Below are 18,220 nucleotides of genomic sequence, written 5' to 3' on the forward strand. Positions count from 1 at the left end.
TGCCTTGCCTCAGTTCCCATGTTTTGCTGTAATCCATTCCTGGATTTCCATATGTTCTGTTCTGTGCTTCTGATTCCTTAATTCCAGTCTTGCTCTTTGCTTCAGCTCTGTTTCCTTTATAAGGTGTGCCCCACCCGTATGCCCTTGGTTTTGTGTTTGGATTCAATGTTTAGTTTATTAGTAATTCAGTAAGCAGTTTAACGTTAGGACCCACCGAATATTGGAGTACTTTGCCGTAGTGGTGGGCTAAGCATACTATGGCCATATGATGTGACGGAATCTCCAATTGTTATCACACAGTCCTAGGCTAGTTCCTGTATTCATGTCTGTCTTTTATGTACCTTTGCCCTCCTTTCCCTGAATCATCTGAAGATTTCGGTTCATCTCTCCTCTCCCCATGTCCCAGTTAAGATGTCCTATCCTTGCTTAAAGGAGATGCGTCCGAGGATTCCGGATCCTCAGTACTTCCCCTGTGTTCCCTGCCTTGTTCCCTGTCCTTTGTTGTGCCCTGTATCATGTCTTGTCTGGTTATGTTCCTTGCTTGGTCTCCCTGTCCCTTGCTTGCTCTGTCCCCCTTGCTTGCTATGTTTCCGCTATATACTCTGCTTAGCTTCCCTACTCCCAGCCTGCAGCATCCCGCATATGATTCTTGTGCTATGTTTCATGCCTGCCCCAGGGTGCTTGCAGGATATCTCCAAATTCTGCTTTGTTATGGACTACATCAGCAGCTATGTCAGGGTACTGGTATGTGGCTGCACAACCCTACATGCCCACCCGGGTGAGTCCAGTCGCTCTGCACCAGGCCCTGTCCCACTCCGCTACTGCACAATAACTCCTGAACACAATCTTTGAGTGCTCTGGGTCATTACAGTCGTCTGTATGGACCCAGTCCGTGACACACATACTCATTCACAGAAACCTACAGCCTACACAATCTTGTTAACACATACTCCCTCTCATACATGCTCTCACACACTTACACAGCCATGCTCACAATTACACATACACATCCATGCTCACACACTTATTCATACACTTTCATGCTGATACACATACATGCTCACACACAAACACGTTTACACCCTTACTCTAACATACATACAGTATACTCTCTCCCTTACGCTCCCTGACATTTTTAGATAAAGTGGGAAGCACAGGCATATAGTCACATAGTCAAGACTAATATTCATTATAAAATAACAGGAAATGAACTATGCTTTGAGATTTTACATATTAAACAATGTATTTATAGTGTCATTTATGTAAAAATCTTATATAAGCACTGAAAAAAACTTACGCTGCGTTTATATAAATGGAATCAAAAGTGTATTGCTTATAGACTGGTAGATTTGAACTTCAAACTTAGCTCAATAAACCTTGAGACTGACACTGATTTACTTTCTTACTTTTTAATACTCTGTTCCATCTCAATCGCTGTTTAATAAGCTAAAGTTCCTAGGAATGCATCATTTATAAATTACATTGTTAACTATTAAGAAAAACCCACAACTTTGAAAACAATGCACACTCCTGCTGTGGACTCCAGCTTATTTGATGGAAGCCCATCAAAAGAGTTCATGGCTTAATAGAGGCTGTTTATGCGGGGACTTCGATCTGTACCTGCTGTCCCCTGTCACTCCCTGGAAACATGGCGGCAGATGTTGTTGCATTAAGTTGCTTCTGAAGTTGCTTTCTGTTCTAGTCTCCTCACCACAACAGAGTCAAACTATATCAGATCTCGTTATTTGTGCCTCAGGCAAGTTTGGGAGTGCAGCTGTGTCCATACTCTCTTTACCTTTGGTGTTTAAGCCCCCTAGGCAGCAAGTGTGGGACCAAAACTGTTCTGCCACTCTTAACTACATCTGCTGACAATCCAGCAGCCTCGCTGCAGGCTGGTAAAGACCCATGCCTCTACTCTGAACAGATGTCAGAGACAACCTGCTATCTCACACCTGTATCAGCTTCTAAAACCTTGCCAGTTTAAAAAACGCATGACTCTCAGGAATTTCAACCACAATCAAAGCCCAATACTTATTTCTGAAACGTGTATGGCCTTCTAAAATACATATTATAATCAATCAGAGGAGGAAATAAAAAAATCAGGTCTACTCAGAAATTAGGCAGAACAAATATCTTGGACAAGTGAATCTTTAATGTCAATCACCTTTATCACAAAAAATATATGTGCACTAAACTACAATATTTATAAATAGATTTGTTTATAAAGAAATACATTCTAAGAGATAAAGATGTGTGCTATTTAGTTATACTGTATTCATATGTGCAGTGGTTTTGTTTGGTTACAGAATGCAGTGTTATTTTAATAATGCTATATACATTTATAAAGAGAGGTGTTCATAATCTAAAGAATTCTTACAGATTAACAGAAACTGTCATCCCAAGGGCGACACCCTGTAGACAATGATATTATTTTTATGTTTTATACAGCAGTATTAAGCCGCATCTCAAAGCATTTGAAATGTTGCCAGAAGATTTAGTTTCTACCCTCTGCCAAAGACTGACAGATCCCACAGTCTCCCTTTCAAGTGCATGGAACAATGTAACTGCACCCAATGTTCCTGCTGCTACACAGAGTTTTGCTTAACAGTCTGCAAAGTCTACAAAGAGCATGCTTTAGCAGGAAAAAAATAAAAAAAAATAGTTTTGACAGATTTGGTTCTGCAATACATATGGCTGTATTTACATACACGGGAAGTGTTTATTGTGTGTACTGACAGATACCAAAACCTGTATTGGTTATTAAAGATACAGAGTTGTGCATTTGCAGTTGGCTTGAGGTTTCGAGTAATGTTTCCTGGAACATCTCCCATATAATGAAGTATAAGCTAGTTAATTTTTTTTAAAAAAATGGGTGTTTTTATGACAAAAAGTGTTGGAAAGGGTTAAAACTAACATGGGGGGCAAGGTTTTAATTTTTTAAGGTTGGTGTCAAACATGGTACTGAATGATGGAATCTGACCTGCATCTAGAATGTTTCTAATAATGAACATGCATTGAAACAATTAATATGATTTATCACTGAATACTCTGTCAACTGGAAACCTGCTGTGTGGAAGAAGCCCTCAGGCATTGAACTTCCTGTTCTACATGCTGTATTTCTTAAAAGGAATAAAAAGAAACAGATTATTTTAGGTATTTTTACCTACATGACAGTAAGATGTATTATACATGTTTATAACATGTATTATACACGGTCACCCCCTCTTAATGACTCCGGGATGTGGTCAATTGCTATAAACCTGAGGGATGTAAGAGGGTGTTTAAGGCCAAAAAAAATTAGACTGCGCATCCCTGTAAGCTACCCTAATACTGGATCTATGTTCCCTAATACGCTCAACCTAGAGTAGTTTCTGTTTTGCCTATATATGCAAGGCCACAAGGAAACTGTATCTTGTAGATCACATACTCTGTCTTGCATGTGATCCAATGTCTGATGTTGAAGACTCTGCATGTATGTGGGTGTGTGAATTTAAGAACACTCCCATTGTTCTTAAATTTATTTCGACCCTCTGAGTAACTTTCTACCTGGTCAGTCCGTACCTGGAGATCCCTTAGATTCTTTTGTCTCTTGTAACTCATTAACGGGGCCTGATGGAATGTCTGAGGCAAAGAAGCGTCACAGGTGAGCATATTCCAGTTCTTCCTAATGCTTTTAGTTAGATGTTGAGATGCATCATTGCACATGGTTGTACATACCTTTTGTGTATTAAAGGATTTATCAACTTCCGTATGCAGCTGTGTGGCTTTTTCCATAGCTGCTGTCAAGATCTTGGTAGTATTCAGGCTTCAGAGTGAATAACATTCCAACTATTGGCAGATTGAAGCCTGGTGTATGTATAATTGCTAATAATGGACATATCAAATTATTAAACATGCCTTATATTTATGCATATTTGAACTATATTTGGGACTTTGGTGGATTGAAATTCCACTGGTTTGTCCATTTAAAAATAAAAATAATACCCAATGGTGATTTAAAGTGAGCTGGTATTGCATGATGCATTTGCAGGCACCTTTTAGTGTTGCATCTGCAGACATGCATGGTTTTTAATGTGATTTATTTATGAATTTTAATAATAAAAGTATATAACGTTTATGTTAGGGGTTAATACTTGGGAACATACTTGTACTGCCACTTTAAATGTTGCACTAGTTTTAATTTTGTACATTTGCTATTTGCACCATCTGCATTATTTGCAGTTTGCACATTTCACTTTATTTGCACATTATCGGTACTCTTTGATAGTATGTCTAGCAAATGGACTTATATTTACTACACTGCACATTGTAAATATATATAATATCTAAAGTTAGTCCCCGATCATGTTAGGAGCCTTAGAACATATTTCACATTTCTGATCACCTTAAAATATTACCGATTGTGAACAAACTTAATACACTGTGTTACTATAGTAACCAGAACACAATAATGTTACACTGCACTACCGGGTATGCGCGGTGTTATCATGCATATTAATTGCATTGACAAGCCGATTTCGGCACACACCCACCCACTTTAGAATGGTGAGTTCTCTTGCTATTTTATTATAAATATGTTTTATTTCAAATGTATGTCCTGATGAAACTTAGCAATGACTGAAACGTCGACTTGACTTTGTTTGAATAAAGAAAAGTTGTTAACTTGAAGACCTGGAGTGCTGACCATCCTTTGAGAGTGCTTTGTATAGAAACTGCTGGTTACTAGCACCAGGCTTGGAAGATTTGGAATGGTGTGCAATGGACTTTGTGAGTAAATTATATATATATATATATATATATATCTATACAACATGCCTCCCAACTGTCCTGCTTTGCTCAGGACAGTTCCAATCTTATCACTCTATCCCTCTGTCCCACAGAGCTCTACCTCTGTCCTGTTTTTCAGGGGACACCTGATAATGCATACTGCAAATCTACTTTGAAGCAGCGTTACTGTGTATGCAAGACAACAGGAGTTATGTATTAAATTCTGGAGAAAAATGGCCGAACAGTAACACACAAAATTGAATCATACCTCATCTCCTTGCTGAGGACGCATCAAAGAAACTCGGTCATACTGTCTTCGCAACAAGGCCCAAAGTGCATCAATTCGACCCTTTCAGGGGAAAAAAACAATGTTAATATAATTCTCCTTGGTGCTTCAGAAATCTCAGCTCCCCATAACATGCAATTTGGCATGAAGGATATTCTTGCACATACTGAAAAGCAATGAAATCAGGAACCACATAGGAAAAGAGATGTTTTTGTAGTACGCTTGTGAATGGATGCTCCTACTGCCACTAATTTTAAAGTGCACGAGGTTGGGGCAAGGGATAGTTTCTATTGACAATGGTAAGAGTAAGTAACCACACTGAGTAGTACTATTTTCAATAGAGACAGTCAGAGAAGGAGTTAAATGAGACTGAAATCTCATTGTAACTCCAGTAACTGAATAATTAATGTAGAAAAATGCAAAAGAGATGCAAACCTTTATTAAGAATAAAATAAATCCAAATAAAATATTAACGATCAGACTTATCCTTTTAAAAAAATCTTTGACTAATGCTTGGCTGTTACTATTACTCTTAGATAATCACCTTGATTGGCGTGTACCATTTTGTCTGGTGTACTTGTGAGGTAGGCTTTGGTTTCTGAGGTTTTGACTGCAGAGGTTCCGATACTTCCTCTGGTATTGTCACAACTGCATTTTTGGCTTTTTCTAATCGTGCACCTTCTTCTGTAGAACCTTTATCTCCCCAACGTACCTACATAATAAAAAGATGATATTCCATAATAATTGATTGTTTATAACCACTGACATTTTATGTGAAAATTTATATTTACAAAACACCTACAAAAATGCACAAGATCTCACATTTGTGCAAGCACTCAAAGTAATCATTGTAAATGATTTACATGGATTCTTGAGCACTACATTACGTTGGTCCTCAAGGGGTGATAACAGCCTTGATAGTTAATATACTTGGTATGAGAGTGATACGGCCTCTAAGTTATTACTTTGTTAAACTGTTTTGAAATGATATACATTCAATAGGCTGAATCCATAAGTTAATTAATACAGCATACAGTAAAATGTGCATTAAAATCTTTGGACTATGGATTTCAGGTCAATTATTTTGTTATTAGTACTTAATATTTCCCGAGAATTCCATGTTAACACAACTGGCTCTTTTCATACCAGGATTAACTGTGTGTGACACTTACTTTTTCCATAACATTAAAATAATGATCCTGATGTAAGAGGAACAGAAATGGTTTTCATGTCAGAGTGGTGTAATATAGATGCTTTCCTTCTCCATATTTTCTGTTTTTATTGCATTGAGTCCTACACTGAGAATTATGCAAATATAAAACATAAAATGTAATATGACCAACCTCCATCCTTTTGATGCCGCCAACACCACGACCACCATAATAGCTGGCATCAACAGTAGGCCACTTCTTAGGTGAAACAATTTCAGGTTCTGGTTCCTGTATACAGAGGAAAACAAGTTCGGCTTAGTTGTATAGGATTATGTTTCTAATTATACTTTTCATAGGACCTTATTCTGTCCTTAATGAAAGTTGTTTTTTTATGCAATGTGAAAAATGAAAGTATAATAAAGTCTGAAAAAATGTATATATCATACTCAATGTAAGTGGATAATATGAACTAATGAGGTGTGTAATATGAACCTGTGGAGTATGTAAAAAATAAGAGAGCCATTTAAGAAACAAAAAAAACCACTTTTTCTCACTTTTATTTGAAAAATCTTTTACTCGTCCAAAAAAGCTAATGAAAAAACCTGCTAACTATATTCCGCTTTTTGTCCTAAGTTTAGAAATACTCAATGTTTTTATGTTTTTTTTTTCCCTGCAAGTTATTGGGCAATAAATACAAGTAGCATTTTGCTATTTCAAAACTTTTTTTTTTTTTTTTCGAAATCTGGTCTTTCTGTCCCATGTGCTACTTTTGGGTATCTTTAAAGCTGGCCAATGCAATTTAACCCATAAAATCATATATTTTGGAAAACTAGACACCCCAAGATGTTCAGCAACATCTTTTCATTTCAATGATAACACCCATGCATGGGTTTGTCTGGTTGTTTGGGGGCTGAAAGGCCACATTTGGGAAGTGTGCTTTTTTTACCCCCGTTTTGGTCAGTCTGTGCCTTTACCCTATCTTTGAATCCGGCCACTCCAATTTACCCCATTCTTTTTCTAAGTAGACACCCCTTGGGTATTTGGAATGCTTTTATACAGCGCTAATTTTAGCACTTGCTCATGATAATGAACTATATTTTAATTTTATTATTTTTGGAATTTTTTCTATCTGCTGGAACTGGATGGCATCACTGCATAATTTTGCAATGTTACCACATTTGTAAAATCATTTTTTTTAGCTATTTTTATTATATTTTAAATATTTTAGTAATCGCATTGTGATTAGAAAGCTGGGCTCCATTGACTTGCATGGTTGAATGCAGTACCTCATTTTGCGAGTGGCAAATCTCTTGCAGTGGCGGTTGTGACCGCTCTCCGCATCCTGTGGTGGTTGTTCAGTCTATAGCGTATGTTGACTCCCCAGGGAGGGGACAGACATGGCCCCTGATGCCGATCTCGGTGTTGCTGAATGCCTCAACATCGAGGCATTACAGCAACAAATGGTTAAGCGAAGAAAAGGAATCGTAGATTTAGTTGTTAACTGACCATTTTTGCATGACATTCCTAGCCCGTCATAGGTCGTTAAGGGGTAAAGGATTGCCATAATTTTATCAGTTTGGCAATTCTTCTATTATTGATATCATATATTGTTATATATCACATAAGTTAAAATAATTATGTTTATATATGGTTTTGCCTTCTTCCTGAAAGGGATCCAAATATTCATATTTTGTGCTTTCACTTGAGTACAATGACAATATCAAAAAACATTTAATTAGTTCTTTCTTTAATGAGTGCCAGTTTTGTGTGTTTACTCTAGCAAATTACTCCAACTCTCAGAAACTCATCTTGAGATATATATATATATATATATATATATATATATATATATATATATATATATACACACATAAATACACACACTCTTGTGAGAATTGGTAATATATGTACCAAGAAAACCTGAGTGAGCAGGCAAGACATTTATTTTATTTCTTATGGGATTCAAATTCAGCTGTAGGTTATAACAGAATGGCACAAGCATTAAACAAAATATAGCAACAAAGAAAAAAAATGAAATGACCCCTATTCAAAAGTCTGTTTTTTTTTTATCAGAAATATCTTAAAATACAAATTGTGAAGAACTGCATGACACGATTCAATATTCAACAAAACAAAGACTTTGTTTTTTTCCCTTCTTTGTTAATGTTTTCAACAATATAAAAATAAATCTTACAAAGAAAAAGAGAACACCTTGTACTTAATATATACCAATTAATATTTACTCATAAAATAATAACTTGAGGTTCACAAAGTGTCTCAACAGTTACTCAGACATAGAAGACATAACAATTAACATTGCAGGTACGTCAGCAGTGTACCTCCCATCTTTCTGAATCTGGTCACAGGGAGATCATCTTTTTACATTATCCCTGAAGAACCATCAAACCTTCTAACTTCCCAATCCATTCCTGCCAGATCTGCACATCTCTCACATGGTTATAATTTATTTTGTATATGATCTTTCCATTTTAGCTTGAGACATTATCTGAGTCCATAATTGCACCCATGTAAATTTATGTGATTGTTATTAGGGATTGTTTCCTACTTAACTTTGGCCAGTTTAGTAATAATGTAGGCCCGGGCTCTTATATATATATATATATATGCCTTAACTACTGTTCTGAGAATTTTAAACTCCAAATCCCACAGAACTCTTACCTCCACACAACTCCACCATATATGGTTCCCTCTTCTCTATTACAGCCCCATGCCAAATTTTAACTTGTTGCATAGATCTTTGCCAATCTTAAAGGAACCAGATACCAATGATTGGTAACTTTAAATTGTGTTTCAACCAGTGGTAAACAATGTATCCTATTTACGTTCTTGAATGAATCATACCATTACTCTTTATCTATTGTTATATTAAATTATTTTACCAAATTCTAATTGATGGTATATATGGTTTGATTGATACCATATCTACCAGTTCTCTGCACTTGGTTAAAGTCCCTTTTTGTGTGTAAAGATGCACAAGCTTTACCAATTTCTCTTTTTTTCCATTATCTGATTTTGTGACATAAAATGATTTATTCTCAAATAATTAAACATTTCACTGGAGGGAAGCTGAAATGGGTCTACCAGTTGTGGAAACGGTATAATCTCTACCCCAGCCAGTAAATTTCTTATATATTGGATGTTTTTTCTTTCCATCTTTTTAGAGATATATTCTCGATTATATTAAAAAAAAAAAACAGCAGTAGAAATTGTATAATTTTATTTTTAATATGCATCATTTTTCATCTTGTCCCATACTGCTTTAAGGTGCTTCAATATATAGTTATATGTATATATATATTATAATGTTTGCCTTTTTTTTTTGCTTTTAGCATTACCAATGTTCCAAACCAGTAGGATTTACATCTCCTTCTAGTCTGTACCAACTCTTAGCTTTCATTTCTTCTTCTTTTTTGATCATATGGACGTGGAACACCGTGCTAGCTAGATAGTAATCTTTAATTATTGTCAAACAACTTGACATCAGTGTTAATCAACAAGATGGGCCTGTAGTTTACCATTTTCTACGGCTGAATTAAATTTAATCAGACCTGGTGTTTTATTTTTTACCAGCCTATCAATAATTTGTTCTACCTCTTCTTTAGTAATCATTTGGTTCAAGCGGTCTTTTTGAGCCTTTGATATGGTGGGGATCTTTGTTTTCCTAGGATATTCTTTAATTGAGGGCATCATTCCACTATTCGGTATGTTATAGCATTTAATTTATTGAATACACTTTCGATATCTCGGGGTGACAGGTATGTTTTCTCGTCCTTTTTAATTTTGTCAATTCTGTTATCTGTCATTTTTTTCTTAATTCATTTGTTTTTGTCTGCTCTATTTTCTCGTAAATAGTAATGTGCTTTTAGAGACGTCATATTTTTATTTACCCTATCCATCTCCTTTATGTTTATATGCCATTAGTGGCACTAGCAGCAGGTAAATAAATGTAAATTATAATTTTTAATTAAAAGTAATGAAAATTTTAGGGAAAAAAGGGACTTTTTCTGACTTTTATTTAAAAAATCTTTCACTCATCTAGAAAAGCTAATGAAAAAATATGCTAAATATAGTCCTGAGTTAAGAAATACCCAATGTTTCTTGCAAGTTATAGGGCAATGAGTAGTGTTTTCTTTTACAATTTCAAAACTATTTTATTTTCGAATTCGGTCATACTGCATCCATGTCCTATTTGGGACATCTTTGAAGCCGGCCACTTCAATTTATCCCCATCAAACCATCAGGGTATTTCAAATATTTTCTTTAAGTAACAACAGTACACGTTAGGACCCACACTTTTTATCTTGACGTAATGCCTATTAAATGGCATTACTACAGTAACGTATCATCCACTGGAGGCCCAGAATTGGCATCCATTGTTATTACATGCATACCTCTAATGGAGCTGGTGGTGGGAGTTGAGGATCTTTGATGACCTAGGAAAAGCAAAAGTACATAGAGTAAAATTCACAACTTATCTGGCTTGTAAACAGATGTTCATGGCATGAAAATAAAGCATTGTAGCAAACATTAGCACATGACCTTGCAATTAAAGGGTTAACATATTCCTTTGAAATAAAGTGTTGTAAAGCCAAAATACAAATCATTGTTTTGTAAGTGACAATTAACTAATTTAATAAATAACGCAAACTAAACACTCAAGTGTACACTTGTGTGAAAAAAGTACACCCTCTATGAATGGTTTTACTTATCAGGACATAACAATTATCTGTTCCTTAGCAAGTCTAAAAAATAGGTAAATACAACCTCAGATGAACAACACATGACATATTACAGTGTGTCATGATTTATTTAACAAAAAAAAGCCAAAATGGAGAAGCCATGTGTGAAAAACACATGTGAAGTAGCAGACAGGTGCTGCTTGATTAATTGATCATCAGCAAGTGTGACACCTCTATAAAAGCCTAGGTTTTAGCAGGTTGCTGGTCTGGAGCATTCAGGTGTGTGTTAACACAATGCCAAGAAGGAAATACATCAATAGTTGCTGCCAATATAAGGAGAAAGATTATTTAAAAGTGGAAAACATTCAAGACAATTGTTAATCTTCCCAGAAGAATGTTCCAGCCAATAAACCCACAAGGTCAGACAATGTGGAATGCTCAGAGAAATTGCAAAAACACATCTCAGACTCTACAGGCCTCATTTAGCATGCTAAATGTTAAAGTTCACGACAGAACATTTAGAAAAAGACTAAACAAGTATGGTTTGTTTGTAAGGGTTGCCAGGAGAAAGCCTCTTCTCTCCTAAAAGATCATGGCAGCATGAACAATGTCCTCTGGACAGATCATACCAAAGTGGAGATGTTGGGCCATAATGCACAGCCCCACATTTGGCGAAAACCAAACAACATATCAGCACACTCACAAATATACAAAATGGCTGAAAAAGAAAAAGCGTTGCAATGGCCCAGTCAAAGTCCAAATAAAGCAATGTTGTAAAGACGGGTGGGACAAAATTCCTCCACAACGATGTGAGAGACTGATCAACACTGTGTAATATGCCATGTGTTGTTCATCTGATGTTGTTTTTACCTAATTTTTAGACCTGCTAAGGAACAGATGATTGCTAATATGTCCTGATATGTAAAACTATAGAATTCAAAGAGGATGTACTTTCTTTTTTACACGGCTGTAACTGGTCACAGTTTATTTGCCTAACCCATCAATTCTGTAGTTAATATAATCAATCTTTATATTGTTCTTTTAGTAATTTCAGGATTAGCTGTAAAAAGCTAAGACAACCTTTGGAATGTGTATATAATGTCCCAGTTCATAAATATTTGAGCCAACACAGATGTTTATAAAGAAAAAGGCACTCCAGAACACAGGCTCATTGCCACAAGATTTCTACTGCAACAAGCAATGTTGTCTTGGGATTGCTTCAAATTCTACAACAAGGCGGTATCTAGAATTATATTTTATCCAGAACATTGGAGGGTTCCTAAAACAGTCCTAGTATCTATCACACATTTAACTATTCCACATTTCAGTTCTGTCAAAAAAATTTGTTTAGCCTACAAAAAACACTTTTGCCTGTAATGGAAAAATATAAAATCTATTATATCATTTATAGGAAAGTATGAAAGAGTCTGTCAGGTTTGAGTGGGACTGATTGGGAGCGTAGAGCAGGGTGGCCAAGCAGGAGGCCAAGTTCCAAAGCAAAGTCTGAGAGGCAAACCAGGATCAGGGCAGGCGGCAATGGTGCAACAACAGGTAACGAGCTCGGTCAGGATAGGAGACACCCCGCGATGGAGCAGTAGCATGGCGGATGCCGAAGGTAAGGGTCAAGGGGAAGGACCAGGGACCTGATAGAGTCACATAAAATACATGAATATAGATGACACAGGACTCATCTGACACCAGATTTTGCAAACATTATAAAACAACAAATAAAAGGGGTTTTTGTACGTTTTATACATAAAAAAATATGACCAGCTTACCTATCCATTATTTTTTTTTTGTCTCTGTGCTTTTAGGGACAAATGAAGATTGCTTTGATGTAGACTTATTTCATTCAGAAAACAAATAAAAAAATGTATGCATGGTAATCTGGCGACATTTAGAATATTTAAGTAAAAGCACTATGTATGCAAAGGCACACAACAACCCAGAAAGATTATGAAACCTACCACTTCTAGGCACTATTAGCCCTGAGTTTAGAGGGCACAAAACTATTAAGAGTAAAAATGGCAACAGGATAAGAGACATGCAATTAAAGATTAAATCAAATATTAATATCTAAATGAAAAGTGTTTTCAAGTGGATTAGCATATCACAAATAAGAGCCTATAATGGACTACAAAGTAATCCTTCAATTGCTGCTGGATTTTTAAAATGTTTCAATACCATGTAATGTTTAGTATGGCTTCTCTATACCACACAAACTATATAGCTAAGCTGTTCAAGACTAAAACAAATAAAAATGCTTTCAAAATAATTTTTAAACATCTGGCTGAAACCATATGCAATATGATTTGATTCTGTTGTCTATCTCCTTAACACCTAAAATGCCAATAGATGCGTGCTTTGGATAAGGGTGGTTTTCCTGAATTTTTATTGAATTTAAAAGTTCAGTATTTTATAACATATCAATATATTAGGACATAATAACAATCATCTGTTCTTAGCAGGTCTATAAAATAGTAAAAATAGGAGTTGCATTTCAGACTCTACAGGCCCCAGTTAGTATGTTAAATGTTAAAGTTCATGACAGTACAATTAGAAAAAGACTGAACAGGTATAGTTTGGAAGGTTTGCCATGACAAAGCCTCTTCTTTCTAAGAAGAACATGACAGCGTGACTTAAGTTTGTCCTCTGGACAGATGAGACCGAAGAGATGTTTGGTCATAATGCATAGAGGCATGTTTGGTGAAAACCAAGCACAGCATATCAGCAAAAACACCTCATATCAACTGTCAAGCACAGTGGTGGTGGGGTGATGATTTGGGCTTGTTTTGCAGGCACAGGAACTAGGAACCTTACAGTCATTAAATTGACCCTGAACTCCTCTATATACAAAAAGAAATCAAGGTGTTGCAATGGCCCAGTCCAGACCTCAGCCCAATTAAAATGCTGTGGTGGGCCAAAATACAGAGCCATACAGAAAAATATTAGTTCACGTTATTGTTGCTAAAGCTTCTACAACCTATTGAATAATGCAGTAAGTAATTAAAATGACCTGACAAAAGGGCAATGATAATAGCTTTAACAGTGTGACTGATACATTCAATCTTTTAGACAACTATTCTTTGAAAGCTACTAGATGAGATTAGCACTAAATAAATTTTTTGCATGCACAATTTAGACCATCCTTTTTTTTGTCTAACCTCCACTAGACCTGACTAAACTCAATATAGACACAATACAAGAAATGACACAACACACTGCACATGGGCAGTCAAGCAAAACAACAAAAAATGTATCAAGGACGCTTAACTTCTATGAATAATGGACTTCAATGAACATTAGATTTGTGCAAATGGACCAAATTTAATTTCCTGCCATTTTAGTCAGGCAAAATTTGGAGGGCTTTTACTATTTGGAAAAAAAAATTGTTGTTACTCACCCTCACTGTCAGGATTTGGCCCCAGCCCTGCAAACTGCCAGGCGTGGCCGCCCCTTTAAGAGGTCTGCCTGGAGTTGAACTCTTCTCCACAGCTTGCTGTTTGGTTAACTGGTATGACTGAACCCTGCCTCCCTCACCTGACCTAATCAACAGGCTTTATATTCCTGCCTTTTAGTAACACAGGTATGACTTAATTATCTTACTTTGTCTGAAGCTATATTTCGAGCCTGACTCTGGATCTGACTCTTGAATTTGCAATTTTGCCTGCCTGTTACCTTTTTGGATTGTTACCTGGACTTTTTGGATTGTTACCTGGACTATTCTAACTTTGTACCTCCCAGCAGTCTGTATATTTGATATGCCTCCTACTCTGCTACTTATGGTTATTTTTTTTTTTTAAAGGAACCGCCACCATTTTGCGAGTGGGAAAATCTCTCACAGTGGAATCCTGGGGTGGGTGTTAAAGTGGGCATCAGCCACCATACAATGTATGGCGAACATTGACGCCCCAGGGAGGGGCCAGACATTGTCCCTGATGCTGATCTCGGTGTTGCTGAATGCCTCAACATCGAGGCATTACAGCAACAGTGAAAGATCACTTTCTAAGCTTGTTCAATGCCATGATTTGTTAACTGACCATGTTTGTGTGACGTGCCTTAAAGGGGCAGAGCAAAGCAAAAGCTTGGGAGATTGGTGAGGACTGTTAGAGTGACTATTAAATCTAATGATTGTTCCTTATTTATCCTACATATCTGAACTTACCACTTTGCAACAAAGAGGCCAGAACCACCAAAACAAGGCAAGGGCGAACAGCAGCAATATCACTAGAATTGCAATAATTGCAGCAAGACCATTGGTCTGTGAATAAAACAGTAAAAAACATATGAACATTTGTATGATTTTATATTTTTAAATATGGCATTTCATTTGGGAAAAAAGTAAATCAATGTATTCATTTAGATCACAGCACTAGAGAGGGATTCATTTGCCTTGAAGACACTTATGATTGGCTCATCTAAACAAGTATTGACTATACACTATTAAAATGGAACTGTCACATTTCAGATTATTCATTTTTTTTTATTTCCTTTTGACTCAATTTTTCTGCTGAATTTGGGAGTAGTCATCTTGCTGCAGCATCATAGAAACATAGGTTATGCCTATCCCATGGATGTTTAAATGTCCTAATTGTACTAACCAATACATTGAGATACAGATTAGCCACTCAGTTGTTTTTAAGTGCTATCCTGCCCTAATATAACTGCAAGGAACTTTGCCATTCTAAACAATCTCTAGCGACACAGGGTTGGCTGAAACAATGCAAATTGAGTCCAAGAAGTCAATTACTCCTTTCTACTTGGGTTGGCAGTAGATCATGTGAAATAACGAAACATTAGAATGCAATGCCCTAGCTATTGCTTTGCTGAAAGTAAGAGAAATACAACTCAAATCTGAATGGCTTAAAAGGGGAACATTTATTTTAGATGCAACTTTTCTACCACTTCTTTGCCTTAATACCCAACGAATTAAAACAAATTAAAAAATTGCTGCACATTTCATTATTTACAATATCCTCAGCTTGTCTTTAACAGGTTAGAACCAGGCCCGGACTGGCCATTGGGCACACCGGGCATTTGCCCGGTGGGCCGGGCCGCGGCAGGGCCGGGTTGACTTAGGGGCTGATGGAGCTACAGCTCCAGGTCCCTACCTTAAAATAGGCCCAGTCAGGACCGGACTGACTGGGCCTATGCGGCTTCTATGGCCGCATTAACGCAGGGCATAAGGGGCACCTGCCCCTTAAGCCAGCCGCAACTGCGACCGGGTCCGCCACTCTAAGGGGCCGGGAAGCCCCCACCAGGGCCGGCCTTACGGGTGTGCGGCCGCACAGGGTTTAAATTAAATCGTCGGGTGTTTTTTTGTTGTTTTTTTTTTTTTTACTTTATTTAACATCCTCCATGCTAAATAGAGGCCGGCCCTAGTGGGGGCTTCCCGGCCCCTTAAGAGTGGCGGACCCGGTCGCAGTGGCCCTACGTTAATGCGGCCGTAGAGGCCGCATAGGCCCAGTCAGTCCGGTCCTGACTGGGCCTATTTTAAGGTAGGGGCCTGGAGCTGCAGTTCCATCAGCCCCTAAGTCAATCCGGCCCTGCCGCGGGCCCGGTCGCAGTTGCTGCTTGCTCCGGCAACAAGGTAAGTAGGGTGATAGTGAGAAATGGGGAGAGGGGATAGATAGTGAGAGGGGGTACATATTGAGAAGTGGGGAAGGGGGTACATAGTGAAAAGGGGGAACATAGTGAGAAGGGGCAGATAAGATGGGGAGAGGGGGTAGTGTGAATGCGTATGAGAATGAATGAATTAATGTGTGGATGAAATGTGTGAATGCGTATGACAATTAATGAATTCATGTGTGGATGAATTGCTTGAATGATTTGTGAGACTGCATTAATGAATGTGTTAATGATTTGTGTGAATGAGTGAGTAAATGCAAAGATGGTACATAAAGGGTGAGCTTTAACAATAAATAAATAAATAAATAAAAATGGGCTGCTCAGGCTTAAATGCCCGGGCCTATTTTTTTTGTCCCAGTCCGGGCCTGGTTAGAAACATCTAAAAATGAGCTGAGAACAGGAATAAAGAATCATAATCAAAAACGCTAATTGAAGGCAGTTATTTACAAATAAATCTTGAGCCATATATGATACTTACACAACTACTAGCTGTGACTGTTTGAGGGTTGGTAAGAGCAGTATTGCCATTGTTAATGCTCACCCAAACTTCCATGGTTCTGAAATAATGTAAAAAAAAAGGCCATTATAAAGGATTAATGTAAGAAACACAGTGGAAATGGTTTCACCCAGATCCCACATACTCATTTTGTTGCTCCATTTACTTTTTGGGTTTACTTATGCGTTATGTAACAAATGTGACTTTACAGTAAAGTTTGAAATGTTGTTCTAGCACTGCAGCAACCAATAAAATGGATCATTCTCAGTTGCCATAAGACCAAGTTTTGAATTTTGCTCCATGGTCAATCTTTGCAGCTGGAACAATGAAAGGTAAACAAAACTGTCAAGCAGCTTTAAAAATTTGAATTAATTACAATCGTCCTATTTATTGTTACAATGGTATAAATAAAAAATACTTCTCAGACGTATAATGTTGTTTCACTGACTGGTTTATACAGTATAGGCCATAGCTAGTTTATATAATACAATGTCTTCTGTGTCTGTCGTTTTGCTTTACTTGTGTGAATCTAAATTAAGTGTGTTAGACTTACTGCAATATTATCTGGCCAGAATAAGTACAGCTGTGTGAAACAGAAGTAACAATAACCTGTTCCTTAGCAGATCTAACAATTAGGTAAATACAACCTCAGATGAGCAACATGACACTGTGCTGTGATTTATTTAACAAAAATAGAGCCAACATGGAGAAGCCATGTGTGAAAAACTAAACAGGTACTGCAGCCAAAAATGCAGGCCAATGGAGCCCAGCTCACTAATCACTATGTGATCGGTGGAATACATTTTTTAAAAAATAAAACATTGAAATTGTAAAAATAGTTAAATAAAAATGTAAACATTAAAAAAAAAAGATCCCAGTGATGTCACCATGACAACATAAGAGGAATCATCCAGTTCAAAGAAAATGTAAAAAAAATAAAAAAATAAAAATATTAGTCCTGAGTTTAAAAATAGCCAATGTTTTGATGCTTTATTTTTGCAAGTTATAGGACAATACATATGTACTAATAGCATATTGCTATTTCAAAACCCTTTTTTAAATTTCTTTTAACTGGTCATTCTGGCCCCAGTTTTGAAGCCGGTCAGTTCAATTTACCTCCATCAAACCATATATTTCTAAAACTAGTATTTTAACACTTTCAAAGCACTAATTCTACAACCAACCTTTGTGG

The 18,220-nt window shown here is 36.8% G+C and overlaps 1 protein-coding gene across 1 annotated transcript in view; it reads right to left on the minus strand.

The window, feature by feature from the left end:
- Positions 1-3,245: 3,245 nt before the first annotated feature.
- Positions 3,246-18,220, minus strand: part of LOC149286945 (anthrax toxin receptor 2-like) — a 152,166-nt gene continuing 137,191 nt past the window's right edge. Inside the window, exons 11-17 of the mRNA XM_089493570.1 lie at positions 17,011-17,089; positions 15,070-15,165; positions 10,617-10,658; positions 6,397-6,492; positions 5,598-5,765; positions 5,036-5,116; positions 3,246-3,260 (exon numbers count right to left, since the gene is read on the minus strand). Coding sequence (XP_089349696.1) covers positions 3,246-3,260; positions 5,036-5,116; positions 5,598-5,765; positions 6,397-6,492; positions 10,617-10,658; positions 15,070-15,165; positions 17,011-17,089 — 577 coding nt within the window. The remainder of the gene's footprint in view (positions 3,261-5,035; positions 5,117-5,597; positions 5,766-6,396; positions 6,493-10,616; positions 10,659-15,069; positions 15,166-17,010; positions 17,090-18,220) is intronic.

Source organism: Sceloporus occidentalis, unplaced genomic scaffold (assembly GCF_023333645.1).
Source record: "Sceloporus occidentalis isolate IW3139 unplaced genomic scaffold, rSceOcc1.0.p SCAF_65, whole genome shotgun sequence".
In the NCBI taxonomy this organism is placed as follows: Eukaryota; Metazoa; Chordata; class Lepidosauria; order Squamata; family Phrynosomatidae; genus Sceloporus; species Sceloporus occidentalis.